This window comes from Geotrypetes seraphini, chromosome 1, assembly GCF_902459505.1.
Source record: "Geotrypetes seraphini chromosome 1, aGeoSer1.1, whole genome shotgun sequence".
Lineage (NCBI taxonomy): Eukaryota > Metazoa > Chordata > Amphibia > Gymnophiona > Dermophiidae > Geotrypetes > Geotrypetes seraphini.
This window is the reverse complement of record NC_047084.1, coordinates 255,303,567-255,323,057: the sequence shown is the minus strand read 5'-3', so window position 1 is coordinate 255,323,057 and position 19,491 is coordinate 255,303,567. Positions and strand designations below refer to the sequence as shown.

At 41.1% G+C, this 19,491-nt stretch overlaps 1 protein-coding gene across 10 annotated transcripts in view; it reads left to right on the top strand.

Moving 5' to 3' along the window:
- The window catches only part of PPP2R2C (protein phosphatase 2 regulatory subunit Bgamma), a 427,959-nt gene that overhangs the window by 381,089 nt on the left and 27,379 nt on the right, over nt 1-19,491 (top strand). For all 10 annotated transcript variants that reach the window (XM_033949713.1, XM_033949766.1, XM_033949749.1 and 7 more), the window contains 2 exons: nt 6,866-7,035; nt 16,666-16,757. In XM_033949713.1, the coding sequence (XP_033805604.1) occupies nt 6,866-7,035; nt 16,666-16,757 (262 nt within the window). The remainder of the gene's footprint in view (nt 1-6,865; nt 7,036-16,665; nt 16,758-19,491) is intronic.

The window sequence follows — 19,491 nt, the reverse complement described above, 5'->3', positions numbered from 1 at the left end:
CAAAAAGGACTTTGGAACCAATGTTCTAGATGACAAAGATTATTAAATATATAGAACTGGATATATCTCTGTGTGTGTGTGTATATATGTGTGTAAGTTCCAGCATAACTCTGACGCGCATCGAGAGATTTCAACCAAACTTGGTATATAAATCACTTACTATCTGGAAAAAATATTGTGGGGGTGGGAAGGGGTGACATATGTGTTTTATATAGATGGAGCTGCTTTGACCAATTGTGTGAAGCTTAGGGAATGATGTTGCACAGTCATTCAACAGTATACAGTGATACCTCGGTTTACGAGTGCACCGGTTTGCGAGTGTTTTGCAAGACGAGCAAAACATTCGCAATCTTGGTGCCTCATAAACCGAGCTTGCCTCGCTGTATGAGCGCCCCCCCCCCGCGAACCGGCACCCCCCCCGCCGCCATCCGGCACCCCCCCACCACAACCTGAGATCCCCCAACCCACCCGAACCCTCTTCTTACTTCCAGTGTAGCCTCCGCATTGGCACCAGCACCAGCATGTCCTGTGCCCGAAAATCTGCTTCCTGTGCCGGGCCTTGAGCATGTGCGCATGCTCAAGGCCTGGCACAGGAAGCAGATTTTCGGGCACAGGACATGCTGGTGCTGGTGCTGGTGCCGGTGCCGATGCGGAGGCTACACTGGAAGTAAGAAGAGGGTTCGGGTGGGTTGGGAGATCTCAGGTCACGGCGGGGGGGGTGCCGGTGGCGTCGGGGGGGTGCCCGATGGCAGCGGGGGGGTGCCTGATGGCGGCGGGGGGTGCCGGATCGCGGGGGGGGAGGGTGCCGGTTCGCGAGGGGGGCCTTTGGGGGGAGCAATGCCGGTTCTCATGGGGGGGGAGCAGCGCTGCTGGCCTCGGGGGGGGGGAAGGTGGGGGGTGGGAACATATCAAAGCAAGTTTCCCTTACTTCTTATGGGGAAACTTGCTTTGATATACGAGCATTTTGGATTACGAGCATGCTCCTGGAACGGATTATGCTCATAATCCAAGGTACCACTGTATAAGGAAATTGCAGCTGTGATGTGGTGTGGTGAAGCCTAAACAGAAAGTGAAAACTGAAAATTTGTATGATGTTAATCCTCAAGTGAATGTAAACCAAAACCCAAGGGAATTTGAAAGTAAATATAATTGTCAAATACTTCCTGTTTTACCAGGCGTAATCACTGAATACAAGTCTATCGATACTTGAAGATTGAGATAAACATCTGGGCAACACCGGGTGATCAACTAGTATAGAAATATATAAAAATGAGTAATGAAAATGGTCAATGTGGCTAAAAATGCAAATAACTGCTATATGCAAAAAAACACATCCATAGTCCAAAATGTCCACATATACAAAGCAATAATACTGATGTGTAATGATGTAAATCCAATGAAACTGCTATACAAAAAGATGTAAATGGTGTGGACCCAACACAGTCCATGTTTCAGCTATAAATAGCCTTCCTTGGGGGGTCCTATGGAAACATGTATGTGTACATGAATAAATGTAAGCAGCTACGATAATGTGCAAAGGTAGATATACAAATTTGATATATACAAATGGTAAAAACAAAAACAGAGTTAGCAATGGTGGATAAAGACTATGGGGCTCTTTTACTAATGTGTACCTAATGCAGTGTCAATAACAAAACGCAGGGCATACTCAAGCATCCTGAAGTAACAGCCAAATTAGTGCACACTAATCTGGACACTAAAATAAATTATTTATCCTAGGATAAGCAGGCAGTATATTTTCACATGTGGGTGATGTCATCCACAGAGCCCAACACAGACAGTGTAATGTAATGTAATGTAATTTATTTCTTATATACCGCTACATCCGTTAGGTTCTAAGCGGTTTACAGAAAATATACATTAAGATTAGAAATAAGAAAGGTACTTGAAAAATTCCCTTACTGTCCCGAAGGCTCACAATCTAACTAAAGTACCTGGAGGGTAATAGAGAAGTGAAAAGTAGAGTTAGAGGAAAAATAAAAATAAAATAAACATTTTAACAAGACAGCATTGATCTAAATACTTTGGAAGGTAGAAGAGAGGAGAGAAAGGAATAGAAGCATGATGAAGTGATGAAGTGGAGCAAGTAAGTGTAGGAGGAGTGATTGACGTTTCCAGAAAGGGCTTCTTCAGGGAAGAGACTTGGCCGACAGTCCCAGGATGCCTATGTCTCCTCCCCTGAGATGTTCTCCTATCCATGCATTCCCTCCCAGACACACTGCCCGTGTCCCAGCAGCTCCAAGGAGGCTGCCCCAGATGAGGCCCACGGTGAATGCAGGATTCTCTCCTCTGCGGGAAAGCCGCCCGGAGCCGACAGTCGATCTTCTTAGCGGATTGCAGGGGGGGAAGAGTTCACACTCTTGGTAGTATCGGGTCTGTGTGCTCTCGTTGGTTGTGGTTGGTCTCGTTGCTGCTTAGGTGTAAAAGCAGTTGATCTCCACTGCTGCTGATATTTAAAAGCAGGCAGATTGATCTCTCCAATGGACTGCAGGGGGAGGAGTTAATACTGAAGTGTACTGTCACTTTAAGCTTTTGCGAAACTTCGAGACTGCCCGCACTGCACACGAGCAAGTGCCTTTCTGCATGATATTGGCTCACGGTTCCTCAGTTCGTTTTCCGCAGAGCGAAGAAGTTCCCTGTCAACTGTATTTTTGGCCTTTGTGGCTCGTTCTTTTGTTTCATCTAAAATCTAATTAACATTTACCTCTTTGATTCTTTTTCTTTTTTGACACCCCCCCCCCCCCTCATTTTTTTTTCCTCAGTCAGGCCTTTGGTCCCTTTTGTCCATTTTTCAAACTAGTTTTCAGTCTCGGTTCGCAACCATTGCGTCTTTTGACCTTGCTGCTGAGATTTTTCCTCTCATGTCGGGGCCAAGTTATTTCACAATTTCAGGGATCTAAAATCAGAAAGTCTTCTGAATATTGAGTCTCCATAACAGGTGCCATAAATATAGTATGAGTAAATATAGAGTCTGCTGCCTATTATTAGACATGGTATAAAAACACAATATGTTAGAATGTTTTAGTAGTAGTGGAGAAAAAAGCAAGATACCAGTGCCCAAGCAAGGTGTTGAAGCAAATTTTTTTCTGCCTCTTAGAACCCACAGAGGGTAAAGAGTGTGATTTCTCCCTTTACCACACTGGCCTAGATATATCCCATTTCACCAAAGGTGCCTGAGGAACCAACTACACCTCAAGAATAATATGGAAATATCAGCAAAATGACTTTCTTAACTCCGTCTCTTCCTTGTAAAATGTGGGTGTTCATTCTACAAGCAGCATAAGCACAGTAGTGATAAGCGTTTTATAGGCTGTACTATTCTATAGGCTACCTTTAAAGAACAGAATTTATAGCTAATACATAATTTACAGTATCAGTTAAAAGTGAGTTCTATTTTTTGTTCTATTTTTTTTAAAACACATCCTAATTAGTAGGCTGGAACTGCTGCCATTTGTAATCTTACACATTATGAACAGATTAGTAGAAAGAAGTGTGAAGATAATTGCCTTCTGCTCATTAGAGTTCTTTTGAAAAGCTGAAAGAGTAACTGCAAAATATCTGCTATACCGTTTGTCTAGGGAAGGTTTCAGAATACTGTTTAAAAGCATTTACTAAAAAGTCTGCGTGAATAGAATGATTTAGTTTCTGAATATTGCAGGAACACTCAGCTTTGTAGTGCATACATTTATAATGGATACAAAAAGTCTTTACAGATTTTTTTTATTTTTTACAAAATGTGCATCTAATACCATAAGATTTTTCATGTTGTCATAGTAATGAAAATGATCATTTTCATTGTTTTTTTTCTTTTCCTTTGTAGTATTGCTAGTATTCTTAAGCTTCCCTTTTTCCCCTGGGTGTCTCAAAATACCCTTACTGGCCCAAGACCTAGAGCTTGTTGGTTAGCAGAAGCTGCCATAGAAGCTATATTCTTTCCTAGATCCGTGCATTCCACATCCATGACATGAATAGAATCACTGAGCTAGAGAACCAGCCCCAATAAGAAATTATATTTAATAACTGAAATAAAAGTAAGATAAAACTTTTAAGGTGATGCTTTATATTGTATTGACAATATATTTTTGATAGATTTTAGGGACTGAAACCTCCTTCCTCAGGTCAGGATAGAATGAGCATAAATGGCCATACTAGAATATATAAGTGCATAAAAGCATTCCATTGAAAGTGTGAAAGAAAAAAGGTGTGTGTGAGGGAGGGGGGGTGTAGGGACTGATAGGGGAGGTAGGAAAGATGGATGGGGTGATCAGAAGACAATGCACTAGAATTTTATGGTTTGTAATGAGTTAGAAACCCCAGATATTTAAGACTTCTCATTAGTTTCCAAATATCTGGTCATTTTAACTTCAGAAGTCTTTTTTGTTTCTAGAGTGTTTTAAAATTCACTTTTTGTATCCTGATCATAAGGTATTGATGCAGTGCTCTGATCCTGAAGTACTCCCCTAAAGGAATTACTTTGGTTTGTCTCGGGGACAATTTTTTTCCAAATGGATTAGTTTTGCATCTTAGTATCATACAATATAAAAGGTAATAAAACTAATACCACAGCTATATATGTGAAGAAAAAAACCCTCAAACTTAAGTAGCAACATAAATACAGAAACTTCTAGCTACCTTCAGTCTTATCTCTGGCATAAAAAAAACTCTACAGAGAACTTGCTCCTATCTCAAAAAGGTCCAAACTACTGTCTGTGCACTGGAAAGCTAGAAAAACACTTATCTTTAGCTGGATAATTAACCACTCAGTTCATAATCTGCCATTATTCACAAAGGGCCCCTCCCCAGTGCACAGGATGCACCGGGAAGGGGAAGGCCAGCCATTCTGAAGAGGCGGGCCTGTCGGACAGAGGGAGTAGGCATCCCTCTGGCCGGACTTGCAGATAAAGGTGCGGTTTTGGGGGGGGGGTGCTGGTAGGAGGAAGTGGGCATCCCTCCTGCCAGTTGGGGGGAGTCTTTCTTTGCGGCAGCTGGCTCAGCTGATTGCAGCAGGGGAATTCCTCCCCTCCCAATCAGCTGAACAGCATGGACTCCCCAAAGCCATGATTTTGTAACCGGCACCCTCAAATGATTGACAGGTAATCCGACTTGGACGCTGGTTATATAATTGCGGCTTTGGGGAGTCCTTGCCGCTCAGCTGATGGGAAGGAAGAAATTCCCCTGCTGCAATCAGTTGTTTCTGTCTAGAGGGAAAGATAAGTGGCTGAAATGTAGGCCAGGGTTTTCCGGGCCTACATTTCAGCCATCTATCATGACTGGATAGCCGCGATTCTGTATCTGGTGCCCACAAATGATTGACGGGCGATCGGCGGCTGCTTTTAAGGAGGCTGCTGACTTGGACACTGGTTACAGAATCCGGCCCAAAATCTTCAGTTCTTTAACTCTTCAAACACTCCAGTAGTTCCAGAAGTTTCACTGCTCCAGCAGAAAAATTCATAATCCCAACAAGGATCCTTGCATCGCCAGATCACCTGGCTGCGTCTTTCAAATCTGCGCACTGTTGGCTCTCAACATGGCAAGCCCTAAAAGGAACACCAAGGGAACTATTTCCAGAACCATCACAGTCAAAAGTTCCCAAAATGCATCATGCCTTAAGGCAATATCAAAATGCATCATACCTTAGAAATATGCAAACCATTCCACTTTTTGATTTAAACTCTATGGCCATATTGTATTCAAAGAAAAACTCTTTTTCTGATCTAGCTAATATAATCTCCTCTTAATATTGCCTCAACGCTGAGATGGAACACAGTGCAATAAAATTCTGTGAAAGAATGATTTTTAAAAGTACAGTGTCGTGTAAGAGGATCCACTTCCCTTCTGTGCTCAATGATAGCGATGTTCAAAAACCCACGCTGTCTTGAAGTGTGACCCAGTTACCAAAGTTGACAGGGACACATTAATAGATAAACTACATTTGAGGAGGTACATATAGTGAAGAATCTTAAATGCACAGTCCATCTACTAGGAATACATATTTCAGTCCCCTCTTGAATAATATCATAGGCTGCACATCTACCGCAACAAAAAATGTCCCATTTGCCCTTGTTCCCTCACAGACCAAACATCTGATTTACAGAAATAGTCCCTCAGGTTGACACTTCTGCTTTAAGCAATCGCACAGTCAGTATCATGAAAACATTGCTCCACTTGTAACATCTTCCAATATTATTTAATCTTTTTTCCTACTGCATTAGCAGCCATAGAAAACCTCACTATAGAAGGGGGTCATAGATTGATCCAGACCTTTAACTCTGTTTTTGATGGAGGTCTCGGGTGGGGGGGAGGGGGCGATGGCTGGGGCTGACCAGTTCAATATGAGGTATGCTGTAATATATTATGTTATCAGTGTTGAAGTTGCTGTCTAAGACTATTGGTGTACCTGTTTGCTGTGCACTGCAAAAATAAGCCATTACAAAAAAAAAAGATATTCTGAAAAACCCATAAAAATGCCGTGTAAACAAACAAAAAAAAAAAGTAGAGGCCAAAACAAAAAATTCTGATTTTTAACATCAATTTGTAAACACTACCAAAATTCAAGAATTTGTTGCTAGCAGTATTTAATGGATCACCATTGTTCATGGCAATAATAGGGAATGTGGAAATCTGAGAAGAGATGTCTGTCTCCGAATTCCTGTACTTCCACCCTTCCCATTTTACAGGGCTCTTATGACAGCGCGTTGGAACTGTGGTCACAAAACACATTTAGAAATCAGACAGACCAGAAACAAGTATATATTGTAAAACAATATAAGTTAAGCATAGTGCTATTATGCTTAGTATTGTTTATATTTGAAGCCTATATTTCTTTTTCTTCTTTATTTTACAGTTTTTGAAGAACCCGAAGACCCTAGTAACAGATCATTTTTTTCAGAGATCATCTCTTCCGTTTCAGACATCAAATTTAGTCATAGTGGTCGTTATATGCTCACAAGGGATTACCTCACTGTTAAAGTTTGGGATCTGAACATGGAGGCCAAACCCATAGAAACCTACCAGGTACAGTTTGTTTCCCATAAAATGTTACTTTATATAAATCTTTGGTTTGTGCAAAGAACATAGATATTCTAATTTTCTGTTTGTTTTGTTCTGTTACTACAACTGATTTAAATGCCTTTTTATAATAAGCCCTGTATGTTCGCTGGTATAGTTCTTGTAGTGTGCCTAATAGATAAATGGCTACTTTTCAAAAAGTTTAGATGCCTAACATAGGGACTAATTTGGTGAAATATCAAGACTGCATCGAATAAGAAGGAATAAGGGAAGCTACAGGGGCAAGAAATTGAATACAATAATTGAAAAGAGTTTTTGAGGTACAGCATAGGGTAGCACATATTTCTGTGAAAGAGAGAGCCCACAGGATACTTGGGAATATACTTTCAAATAGGAGTGGAACCATTTTAAGACAACTCTTGCAGTCCCACTCTACTGAAGATTTTGCATCAACAAGTGGTCTGTTAAGTCAAATGCTGTAGAAAAGCCAAGCAAGACTGCCAAAACCACTTTGCCTGTATGAAAGGAAGAGCAAATTTAATCCATTATACCTAGTAATAATGTGTAGGACCAATGGCTTATCTATGAGAAGGTTCAATTGTGAAAGAACTGATTTCACTACCAGTTTAGACAATGATGGTAAATTAAATTTCCAGGGCAATAGGTGAGACATTCTAGACAGTAGGGTTATTTCCCTTTAGTCCCATGGTTGCAGAAGGAATCCACTCCGGATTTTTCACTCTGCCTCTATAGTACTTCACTGGGTTGTTTAGCTCCCTCTACAGTTTTTTCCTTCTGCACACATGGATGCAGTTGTGTGTGTTCTGCTCTCCCCATTTTATTGTTTTAATTCAATGTAATTTTGTCCCCTTTTCGGGTAAATTAGCACTTAGAGCGATTTTAAAGCTCTTCCTATTTGAGAATTCACAGACTTCGGTCTGTAGCTGTCAGGCCGATCTCTCTGAGTACCTGTTGGCCAGCCTGCATAGTTTTCGCTGGAGCTCAGAGACATCCCTGAAGTGATCTCACCTTCTGTTAATCAAGTGCAGGCTGAATTGTACTTGAAAAGTACAGATAATAGACATCTTAATTGAAGACAGGAGGATTGCGAAGACCTGCAACGTGATATGGGCCGCAAGTAAGTGTAAGGTGATGCATGTCGGTAACAAAAATCTTATACATGAATTCAGGATGTCCGGTGCAGTACTGGGAAAGATGGTAGAGGCGCTGATAAAGGACCACATCAATGATCACCTTGACAGACACAGTCTGATGAGGACCAGCCAACATGGCTTCAGCAAAGGAAGATCTTGTTTGACAAACTTACAGCACTTCTTTGAGGGAGTAAACAGGCAGATAGACAAGGGTGACCCGGTCGACATTGTATATATGGATTTTCAAAAGGCGTTCAACAAAGTCCCGCATGAATGGCTACTTCGAAAAATTGTTTGCCATGGAATCTGGGGTGAAATACTCATGTGGATTAAAAATTGGTTGGCAGATAGGAAACAGAGAGTGGCGGTAAATGGACACTACTCAGACTGGAAAAGCGTCACGAGTGGAGTGCCGCAGGGTTCGATATTTGGGCTCTTCAACATATTTATAAACGACCTGGAAATTGGTACAACGAGCAAGATGATTAAATTTGCAGATGATACAAAGTTATTCAGAATAGTAAAGACACAAAAGGATTGCGAAGACCTGCAAAGTAACATAAACATGCTCAAGAAATGGGCCGCAACATGACAAATGAGGTTTAATGTGGATAAGTGTAAAGTGATGCATGTCGGTAACAAAAATCTTATACACGAATACAGGATGTCCGGTGCGGTACTCGGAGAGATCCTTGAGGAAAGAGACTTGGGAGTACTGGTAGACAAGTCAATGAAGCCATCCAAGCAATGCGCGGCAGCGACAAAAAGGGCAAACAGAATGCTAGGAATGATTAAGAAGGGGATCACAAACAGATCGGAGAAGGTTGTCATGTTGCTGTATCGGGCCATGGTACGCCCCCACCTGGAATGCTGCATCCAGCACTGGTCGCTGTATATGAAGAAAGACATAGTACTACTCGAAAGGGTCCAGAGAAGAGCTAGTAAAATGGTTAAGGGGCAGGAGGAGTTGCCGTACAGTGAGAGATTAGAGAAACTGGTCCTCTTCCTTGAAAAGAGGAGACTGAGAGGGGACATGATTGAAACATTCAAGATACTGAAGGGAATAGACTTAATAGATAAGGACAGGTTGTTCACCCTCTCCAAGGTGGGGAGAACAAGAGGGCACTCTCTAAAGTTAAAAGGGGATAGATTCCGTACAAATGTAAGGAAGTTCTTCTTCACTCAGAGAGTGGTAGGAAACTGGAACGCTCTTCCGGAAGCTGTTATAGGGTAAAACACCCTCCTGGGATTCAAGACAAAGTTAGACAAGTTCCTGCTGAACCAGAACATTTGCAGGTAAGGCTAGTCTGAGTTAGGGAACTGGTCGTTGATCTAAGGGCCGCCGCTTGAGTGGACTGCTGGGCACGATGGACCACTGGTCTGATCCAGCAGCGGCAATTCTTATGTTCTTATGCATGAGTCAAGTTAATTGTTTGATATGGTGAATTTTGCCCTTACTATTATATTGATTGAGTATTTTTGACATGTGCACACAACTAGTGCACTAAAACATAATACTTTTTTTTGCTGGAAGTGCATGTCTCGGCGGCAGAGAGTGGATGTGTCTGCACTAATCAACACAGCTATATTACTGTGTGTTAATTGATTAGCACATGAGTTCTTAATGCCTACAGAATAGGTGGTAAAGGCCCACATGCTAATTTTTGTTAACAGTCATGCACTAATGGTAACATCACCTCATGGTCATTAACTCAGAATCGGCCATTTTTTGCTGCAGCTTAGTAAAAGGATTCCAAAGAGAGCTATTCCGTTGCACTAATAAGACTGCATCATAGTCCCCGAAATCACCCAAGGATAGCATGCTCTAATAGCTATAAATAATATCATACTGAACAGCCTAGCCCAAGAAGGTCAGAGACAGAAAGAAACCAAATGGCCCTCTAGGACTGCACAATTGTGCATGAAAATTTGATTATGCACAAATAAATCAGAATGGATGTGAAAACCCATCAACTGCATTACTTATTCTGACAGCCCTCCTTTCCCACTTGAGGACCAGTCAGCTGTGTGGATTGTTATATGTTTTGCAACACCGCAACCACTGATTAATTTCTGCTGCCCTCATGGTAAGGTGTAAAATCACAACCATCGTGTGGTTTTTTGTGGATTTTTTTTTTTAAATAATATCTTTATTGGAGCAAACAGTGTAGCCATAGTGCAACAAATACATGACCTCAGAAATAAGACAAGAATCAAGAACAACAGAACAGATGTAAACACAAGAGGTCCAATCAAAGGAAGAAGCACCATCAAGCAACCAATCATGTGTTTTGTTTTCGCCATTGATTGGCTAAAGTGACATGAAGACCTCAGCACCTGCAATGCAGTACCTTCCACACTTCTTCCTCATCTGTCTAAGGGCCTACTTATATGTGGGCACAGCAGCATATAAATTTTTTAAGGGGTATGATCTGAGCAGTCCCTCGAAATTACAGATGCCGATTGTATTTTACAAAGCTAATATGTGTATACTAAAGGAAATTTCCAAATCAACATTTGCCTCTTCCTCAGATCATCCATAACCCCTGGTTCACACATTCCACTGCTAAATAGTTGAATATTTTTTACAAACAGTAGTGCATTGTTTTCTTATATACTATAGTGCATTGTTTTTACATTTTTATACATTTATAATAAACTTTACCTGTGTCATCCAGAAACTTTTGGTTTGCCCGTATTTGAGGAGAGAACAGTGATTGCTCTCGGCCCTTTAAAACCACCTAATAATACCAAAAGTGTACATTCTGGGGTCCAACTTCTTAAAGGACATGCAGTTTTACAGAAATTGACATATCATATACAGAGCAAATTCATTGCTTAAATGTGCAAGTTGCACTATTTAATATAAAAGTCCCAAGTGATGCTGCTCTTAAAAGAAAATCTTTTAGAAAATGGCTATTTCTGTTTTGTGTGCTGCCAAATATATGTTTATCTTTTGAAGCTCTATAAAATAGTGTAACCCCTACTAGTCTGAGACCCCTCATAGTTAGGGTTCATTATGGGTAAACTAGGGGTACCCATATAAGGGAAGCTTCCAAAAACTCAAAGGCCAAAGCCAATGTTCTAAACAAAAAAAAAAACTGACTAAAGTTGTTAAGTGGTTAAATAAATTAGCATGCATACCATATACTGAACAGAACTGCATGCAACTTTTTCCTATACCCTGTGGTAAGAAATCTCTTTTCTTCCTGGAATTGACTTTATCCCCCTGTCTTTAGGACACCAGCTTTCTCCTGCTTTTTTTGCCTCTTCTGCTGAGACTTAACATAAGAATTGCCATACTGGATAAAGAGTAACAAGGGGACAAAGATTCATCCCCATCCTCCCCGCATTGAAGCACATTTTTAATCCCTGTCCTCACAGTCTTAATTTTCTTTCCCCCATCCCCCAGAAAGATGAGTTTATACAATTTTATAGGCCCAAAATATTGCAAATAAACACACAAATACACACACACTCTCGCAGGGAAGTTGGAAAGAATTTCACAAGCTATACTCTACATGCTTTCCTACTTATTTACTCTGAGTAAAATTTAGAAACTGGATGTTTAGTACAGCTTTAAAAGAACACTGCTCCTTCTGTATGAGCACCACTCGAAAAGGGGGGACTGTAGGGGGCGCTCTTGAACACAGCAAAGAAAAACCCCTTCATTGTCTACCAGCTGCATCTTGCAGTTCTTCTGTTACTGATGGCATTATGCACACTATATACACATCAGGGGATTGTGTACCAAAAAATTAAAAAATAATGTAAAGAAAACCAATACAACACTTTGAACAGAATAGTATTTGCTAGAGTTACCATATGGCTCCAGAAAAAGGAGAACGTATTGAGACATCTGGGTTTTACTTTCAATGGAAGTAAAACCCGGATGTCTCAATCCATCCTCCTTTTTCTGGAGCCCATTTGGTAACCCTAGTATTTGCAGTTCTGGAAATATATACAGGTACTTTAACACTTGGCTCTCAGCCCTAGCTCCCCAGTCCAGTGTCTTCCTGTTGGCCACGTGAACAGTAATGTTCAGCAGTATACTAATGGAAATTGAGTTTACTAACAACCATAAAATAATTTACCTAGCAATGTTTTGGGTAGGTTGCCAAAGGGTCACCAAGCTTCCGCTTCTCTAGCCTTTAGTTTGCTGATGAGTAACCAAATATAGTTAGAGCAGCAGGCTGAGTACCAGGGAAGATGGGGCTCAATTCCCACTAATGTTGCCTGAGATTGTTGACCTGTCCAAAATTTGACTTAACTCTCCTTTGTAAGCCTTCAAGGGACATGAAAATACCTACTGTACTTGAACATAACTTATCTTGAGCACTTACTGAGAAGGTATGATCTAAATCCAAATCCAAAATCCAATATCAGGTGGCAGAATGTAAAATAATACAAAATGCTACAAAAGTCACTCAGGACCTACAGAGCAATTCTGACATACCATAATAACAGTACTTTCCACAAGTCACACAACAAGCACCTCCTATCCAATGACAATTTCCTCAGAAGTCTTTCATGAGGTACTTCATCAAATGCCTTTTGAAAATCCAAATACACAAAATCAGTCAGCTCACCTTTATCTACTTGCACATTCACCCCTTCAAAGAAATGCAGTAGATTGGTGAGGCATGATTTCCCTTGACTATATCCATGTTGGCTTTCTCTCATGCTTATGTTCTGTCACTTTATTCTTTATAATAGTCTCTACCATTTTGCCCGGCACTGACGTCGGACTCACTGGTCTATAATTTCCTGGATCACCTCTGGAACCCTTTTTAAAAACTGGCATCATGTTGGGCAACATCCAGTCTTCCGGTACTATGCAGGGTTTTAAAGAAAAATTACAAATTGCTAACAATAGCTCTGCAAGTTCATTTTGTCAGTTCTATCAGCACTCTGGGATGTATACCATCCAGTCCAGGCAATTTGCTACTGTTCAGTTTGTCAAATTGCCCCTTTATATCTTCCAGTGTTAGAAAGATTTGTTTGAGTTTCTATGGTTCATCAGAATTGAATACCATTTCTGGTACTGGTAACTCCCCAACATCTTCCTCGGTGAAGACCGAAGGAAAGAATTCATTTAATCTCTCCACTATGACCTTGTCTTCTCTGAGAACCTCTTTTACCCCTCAGTTTTCTAGCGGTCCAACTGATTCTCTCACCAGCTGAACCACTGAGCTACAATGTCTCCCTCACTCTCTGACTTGCTGCTCTCTTCTGAAGGCAGCTGCTTTCTCTCTCTTTCTCTGGGGAAGTAGGTATGGGGTTCCTATCAAATTCTTACGATAGCAAACTTCATGGCTCTCTTTTCCCCTCTGTACCTTCTTGTAGACGAACAAAATGAAATTGTGGTAATGAAAACAATAAATTTATTTCACTTATGACTAATTTGTTCGAGATTTTTGCAACAGATTTCATATATGATATATTTTCAAATAACATTGAAAATTTTTAAATTTAAATATTTTTTAAAATTAAAAATTCTAAGAAATTATATAGTAGAAAATTCCACCATCACAGTAAGAAACACCTTCCAGTGCTCGCATGTGAAGTGAAGTGCCTAAAGTTGGTCTTGATCAAGTTTATTAGATTTTAATATACCGACCATCAAACAAATCTTCAACAGGCAGGTCAAGATATGCTTTATAGGCATTACCCTTCTTAGCAGATGCCTCTGTGAAGTACTTTTTCCCTCTTGTCTTGATAAATTGGCTGCATACATAGAAAAATGCATCTGTTAGATGTTTGCAGCCTCTGGATGCCATCTAAAACAATGCAAATATGTTACCACTTTGGCAGCTGGAACTGAACTGACCTGGTGGACTTAAGATCTCTATAGTTATACTGTAATACTATTTTTATTAATGGAAAGTTATAGAAAGTTCTTTAAGTTACTCTAAGATGCCTTTTTGCTAAGGCCTATGGCCAAAATTAACTCAGCAGGCGTCTACCGCCGATTTGGCTTGCTGCAATTCACAAATAACCACAAGTTAAAAAGGTGTGGCATGTAGACATGTCTGCCAAGAGACAGATTTCTACCGGCACGCGCTGCAGTAACAGCACATCTGAAAAGCTCTTACCGACTGCCTCTTTGCAGAAGGTAAAGGCTCCTGAGCTAACCCAATGGTAAGAAGCGCCATGTGCCTTTAGTGCAGTGCACCATATGAATGCTCTTTCTCCGCCCATCTCCACCCACAGCCATGGTAAGCTGTACCTCCTGAATTACTTGATTTACCTGAATTGTCATGCGGTAAATCTTTTTTTATTTTCTTTACCACAGCAGCAAGTACAATGCAACTACAGTATTGTTTGCTGCAACACAGTACCCTACAGCACCTTAGTAAAAGGGCCCCTAAACATACTCAGCTTGGAATCAATCTGGAATATTCTGCAAAATATGTAAATTTTAAAATATCAATGGCCTGGTCACAAAAGCAAAGTTTGAGGGGAATGATAGCCATTTTTTATACTTTTGTGACATAGGCAATTAAGAAAGAACACTTATTACCCAGAAAAATAACCCCCCCTTCTACGAAACCGTGCTAGCAGTTTCTAGCACAGAGAACCACACTGAATGGCCCGCGCTGCTCCCGATGCTCATAAAAACTCAATGAGCGTCGGGAGCAGCGCAAGCCATTCAGCGCGGCTCTCTGCGCAAAAAAAACGCTAGTGTGGTTTCGTAGAAGAGGGGGTAAACAAAACAAAATTTTGTTACATAGTGTTATTTAGTCTCAGTAGTTCTAAAGTTATTGTAAATCACTGGAAGAACAATTGTGATGTGCAATGCATGTCAATATGCGGTGGCATTGGATCTGCCTGTTGAAGAAGTATGAGAAAAAACCTGAAGACAGGGGCCTTACATTCCCTAAAGAGGAAAGCAATTGGGAGTTGTTGGATCGTTATGTATTAACATATTCTTGAGGTGATTTTTTTGGAATTTATAACCGGTTTATTGTATTTGGTTATTATCTTATTTAGTATGAGTTTGTATTTACCTTTGGAATTTATAATAAAATGTTTTAAACAAATAAACCACAAAGAGCACAGGGCATACAGCTTTTGTAATTTTCTCTCTGGAGCTTTTGAACCTGCACACAAAATGACAGAAAGGCCCACTCTAACCCCTCCCCCCCTTTTATGAGGCCATGTTAGGCTTTTTTATCTCCAGCCACAGCGATATTAGCTCCGACACTCATAGAACTTTGTAAAGGGAGCCCTAAATGGTTTATTACTAACATATTTGAAATTTTGATTTTAAGGATTTTTTCACCTTTATTTTCTTAGTACAGTGGTAGCTCGGAATCCTAACTTAATCCATTCCAGAACCCCATTCGAGTTCCAAGGCAATTTTTCCCATTGAAAATAATAGAAACTGAATTAATCTGTTCCTTGGTCCTACAAACTCAGATTTTCAAATAAATTTAACAGCAAACACATTGGATTTCCTCTTGCTCTTATTTTCTGCTGGATACATGGCTAATATTGATGACCTGAGGGCTGTACAGGAACAATGTGCTGTGGCATAAACAGCAAGATTAGGCACCCCAGCCAGCATAGATAGCAAGATCGGGCCCCCGCCGGCATAGGCAGCAAGATTGGCAACGGCAACTACAAGCGGTACTCAGCCCAAAGCTTCCCTCTGACTAGAGGTCTGCATGGGAACGGAGATCGCGGGAATCCCGGGGGTCCCGCGGGGGTCCCATGGGAATCCCCCCATAATCTATGGGACTCCCACGGGGACCCCCCTCTGGCCCACGGGACTCCCATGGGGATGGAAGGCTTTGGAAGAAGGGTTCGTCCATATAATATAATGGACACATCAGCCTTAGTAAAAGAGGGGGTTTATAAGTTAATTACCTGAACAAAAAACAAAAAAAGAGATTCCACAAGGAAAACAGCAGCGCAAACACAAAAGAAACTGTGGAATTGATGATCCTGTCAGAAGTAATTGCCGCTTTTTATGGGGATGGTTGGGGATGGATGTAATTCCTTACGGGGGTGGGTGGTGATGGAGAGGATCCTGACGGGGACGGGTGGGGACGGAAAGGATCCTGGCGGGGACGGGTGGGGTCGGAGAGGATCCTGATGGGGACGGGCGGGAATGGGTGGGATTTCTGTCCCCACGCAACTCTCTACCTCTGACGTGAACCGCCCAGGCGGAAGCAGGAAGCTGCTTCAGAGGGGAAGCTTTGGGCTAAGCAACGCTTGCAGATCCCGTACATTCGGATTCCAAAGCAGCATTTGGATTCCAAGGCATATAAATAAATAAATAATTAAAAAAAATAGTTTGGATTCCAAGTTGTTCAAGTTCTGGAGCGTTCGGATTCGGAGGTACCACTGTATACACATAACACACAGCAAGTGCAGGAGATTAATACCCTAAGCTCCAGCCTCTCATATATCTTGAAACTGAGTTTTCATTTAGCTTGTAATTCTCCTAACTAATTAATTAACTTTCTGTTGGCAGGTTCATGATTATCTTAGGAGTAAGCTGTGTTCGCTTTATGAAAATGACTGTATCTTTGACAAGTTTGAATGTGCATGGAATGGCTCAGACAGGTAATGCATCCTCATACCTCTGGCTTTTTCAAATGTGCAAAATTTTGGGAGGGAGCTGTAAACTATGCAGAGAATTATTTCCACAAAACCATTTTAACATGTTTAGATTAATAATACAGTAAATTTATTCAGTCATTAAAATGTGTTAGATACAATAAGCAGTATGTATGATACATTTTTATTAATTAGATAGTGTTCCAGGTGTAAGCAGCTCTTCACCAGGTAAAGTTAAGGCTTATACATGGGGAAGTATGATATGCCAAGATTTTACATATTTAACCATACACATATAACCACACTGGGACTTATTGCTTTTTCATTGTATCAGTTTTCTTCAACAATGTGTCTTATACTTTAACACGGCTTCAGCGGTGCCACTTAGCATTCATTACGCTAAGCTTTATGCACCCACCTCCTCATTAGCCTTCTATATATTTATTTCAAAACCAAGATTTTTCAACAAATTTGTAATTAATTACATTCAAATAGGTAATATTTCAACTTGAAACTTATCTTAGTAATTGTTTGTCCGTCGGTCAGGGGAGACTTGTCCAACATGTTTCGCCGATATTCGGCTTTGTCAAGGATATCCCCAACTGCCGTGAACAGCAGTTCAACAGGGGCTGTTCACAGCAGTTGGGGATGTCCTTGACAAAGACGAATATTGGTGAAACATGTTGGACAAGTCTCCCCTGACCAATGGACAAACAATTACTAAGATAAGTTGCAAGTTAAAACATTACCAGTTTATGAGAGGAAGTGAAGTCACTGGAGTAGATGGCGGCTTAATCTTAGAGCTCCGTCTACAGCCTCAAGAAAACCCTGGGTTTTGAGCAGTTTGCCTTGCTGCTTCACTCTTTTTTGGGAAGGCTGAGAGACTGGAACAATAGTGGCGACGGATGGCATCGAGAAAAAGATCAGAAGCGTAAAACAACCTGGCTGCAGCAGTGATAAAATAGCGGGCCGTGCACTGTGTTGGGCAGAAGGGTAGGAGAGGAGGGTCTCAGCCTGGAGTTAACAGAGAGTGTTGCAGCTATGGAGCCCTGAGAGCCAGAGACTGCTGGGGGGAGCCCCTTACCAAAACTGATATGCGTGCCTGGATTGGGAAAGTCAAGTCGGAAATTGTGGTGGTGACGATGCAGGTAACAGATGCTATTCGTGAGCTTAAGCAGGATCTCGATGACATGAGCTCCTGTATTGATGCGGTGGAGGCGTGTACAGATGGCTGCGAGGACTCAATGGCAGGGGCGCAGAGGGGAATGGAGGATGCGAGGGCTGAGCTCTTAGCCCTAACTGATAAAAGTGGAGGACTTAGAAAACCATAACAGAAGCAACAACTTTTGGGTGCGGAGCATCCCTGCCACTCCTAATTTCAAAGGCCCAGGTGCCATCTTGGCACGGTGACGGCACCTCTCCAACCCCCCCCCTACATACCTCTTGAAATGCTTGCTGGTGCGAGCAGCATTCTTCTACTTGCTGTTCACGCTGGCCTTGGCTCCCTTCTGACATCACATACTGGTCACAGGACCAGGATGTGATATCAGAAGGGAGCAGAGTCTGGTGCGAATAGGAGATGGAAGATACTGCTCACACCAGTGAACATTTCAAGAGATACGGGGGGGGGGGGGGGGGAAAGGAAGCGCTCAAGTGGCAGCGGAGGAGAAGGGGTACATGGTGTGGCAATGCTGGGCGTCACCGCCCTAGGCATCTTTCTCCCTTGCTACAACACTGACTGTTATGTAATTACTCTGTATTTCTCTTTGGTTTCCCCCTTCGTTCACTCTTCCCTTTTGCTTTTCTATGTGTTTTAAGTTTGTGATTGTAAATCCCCCTGAAGTGTTTTACACAGGGCAGTGTAACAAATATCAGAATAAATTAAACTAAACTAAACCCCTAAGATGACAACTCACAGGGCAAATGGAAGTGACTTAAAAACATGCTTGCTTTTCAAATACTAGACGATCAGAATACAGAATATACTTTGACAATGCAATTTCTGGATACACTCCGAAGTATCTAAATCTTTAAAACTATTATGAAGATACTTCCTTGATAGTTTTGAATACACATGGAACTTAAGTAATCTGCTTAAGATCACTCTGTAAGCAGTATTTCACTGCTCTGACTGCATACATTTGTTATGCATATTAGTTTTCCATCTGTTCTTCACGAATCCATTAGTGAATTCTTCATCTACTCCCCTGTTTTGAAATAGTGGCATTTTATGACAGCTTGTCTACACATTTAATGAACAGTGCAGTTCAATCAAAAAAGAGCTGAGTTTAATAATCCCATATGGAAGACCAGAAGAATCTCTAGTGAGGTCTTTTACAGTGCTTTTCTCTCATTCCACAGCATTTATGACATGCCAAAGTCTTACCTATATATACAATTACTGAAGTCTGTGCTAAACACAATATATTGAAAACCAAGGCTTTTGACCTAGTGCCTACACTGTCTGACTAATGATTTTTGTTAGTGCAATATTTCAGTTAATTTTTTATTAATGTTGTAAATTGTATATTTAGAATTATATGGGATAATTAACTGTACCAGTCAGGATGATAAAGGGGATGGAACTCCTCTTGTATGAGGAAAGACTAAAAAGGTTAGGGCTCTTCAGCTTGGAAAAGAGAAGGCTGAGGGGAGATATGATTGAAGTCTACAAAATCCTGAGTGGATCGCTTTTTCACTCCATCAAAAATTACAAAGACTAGGGAACATTCAATGAAAC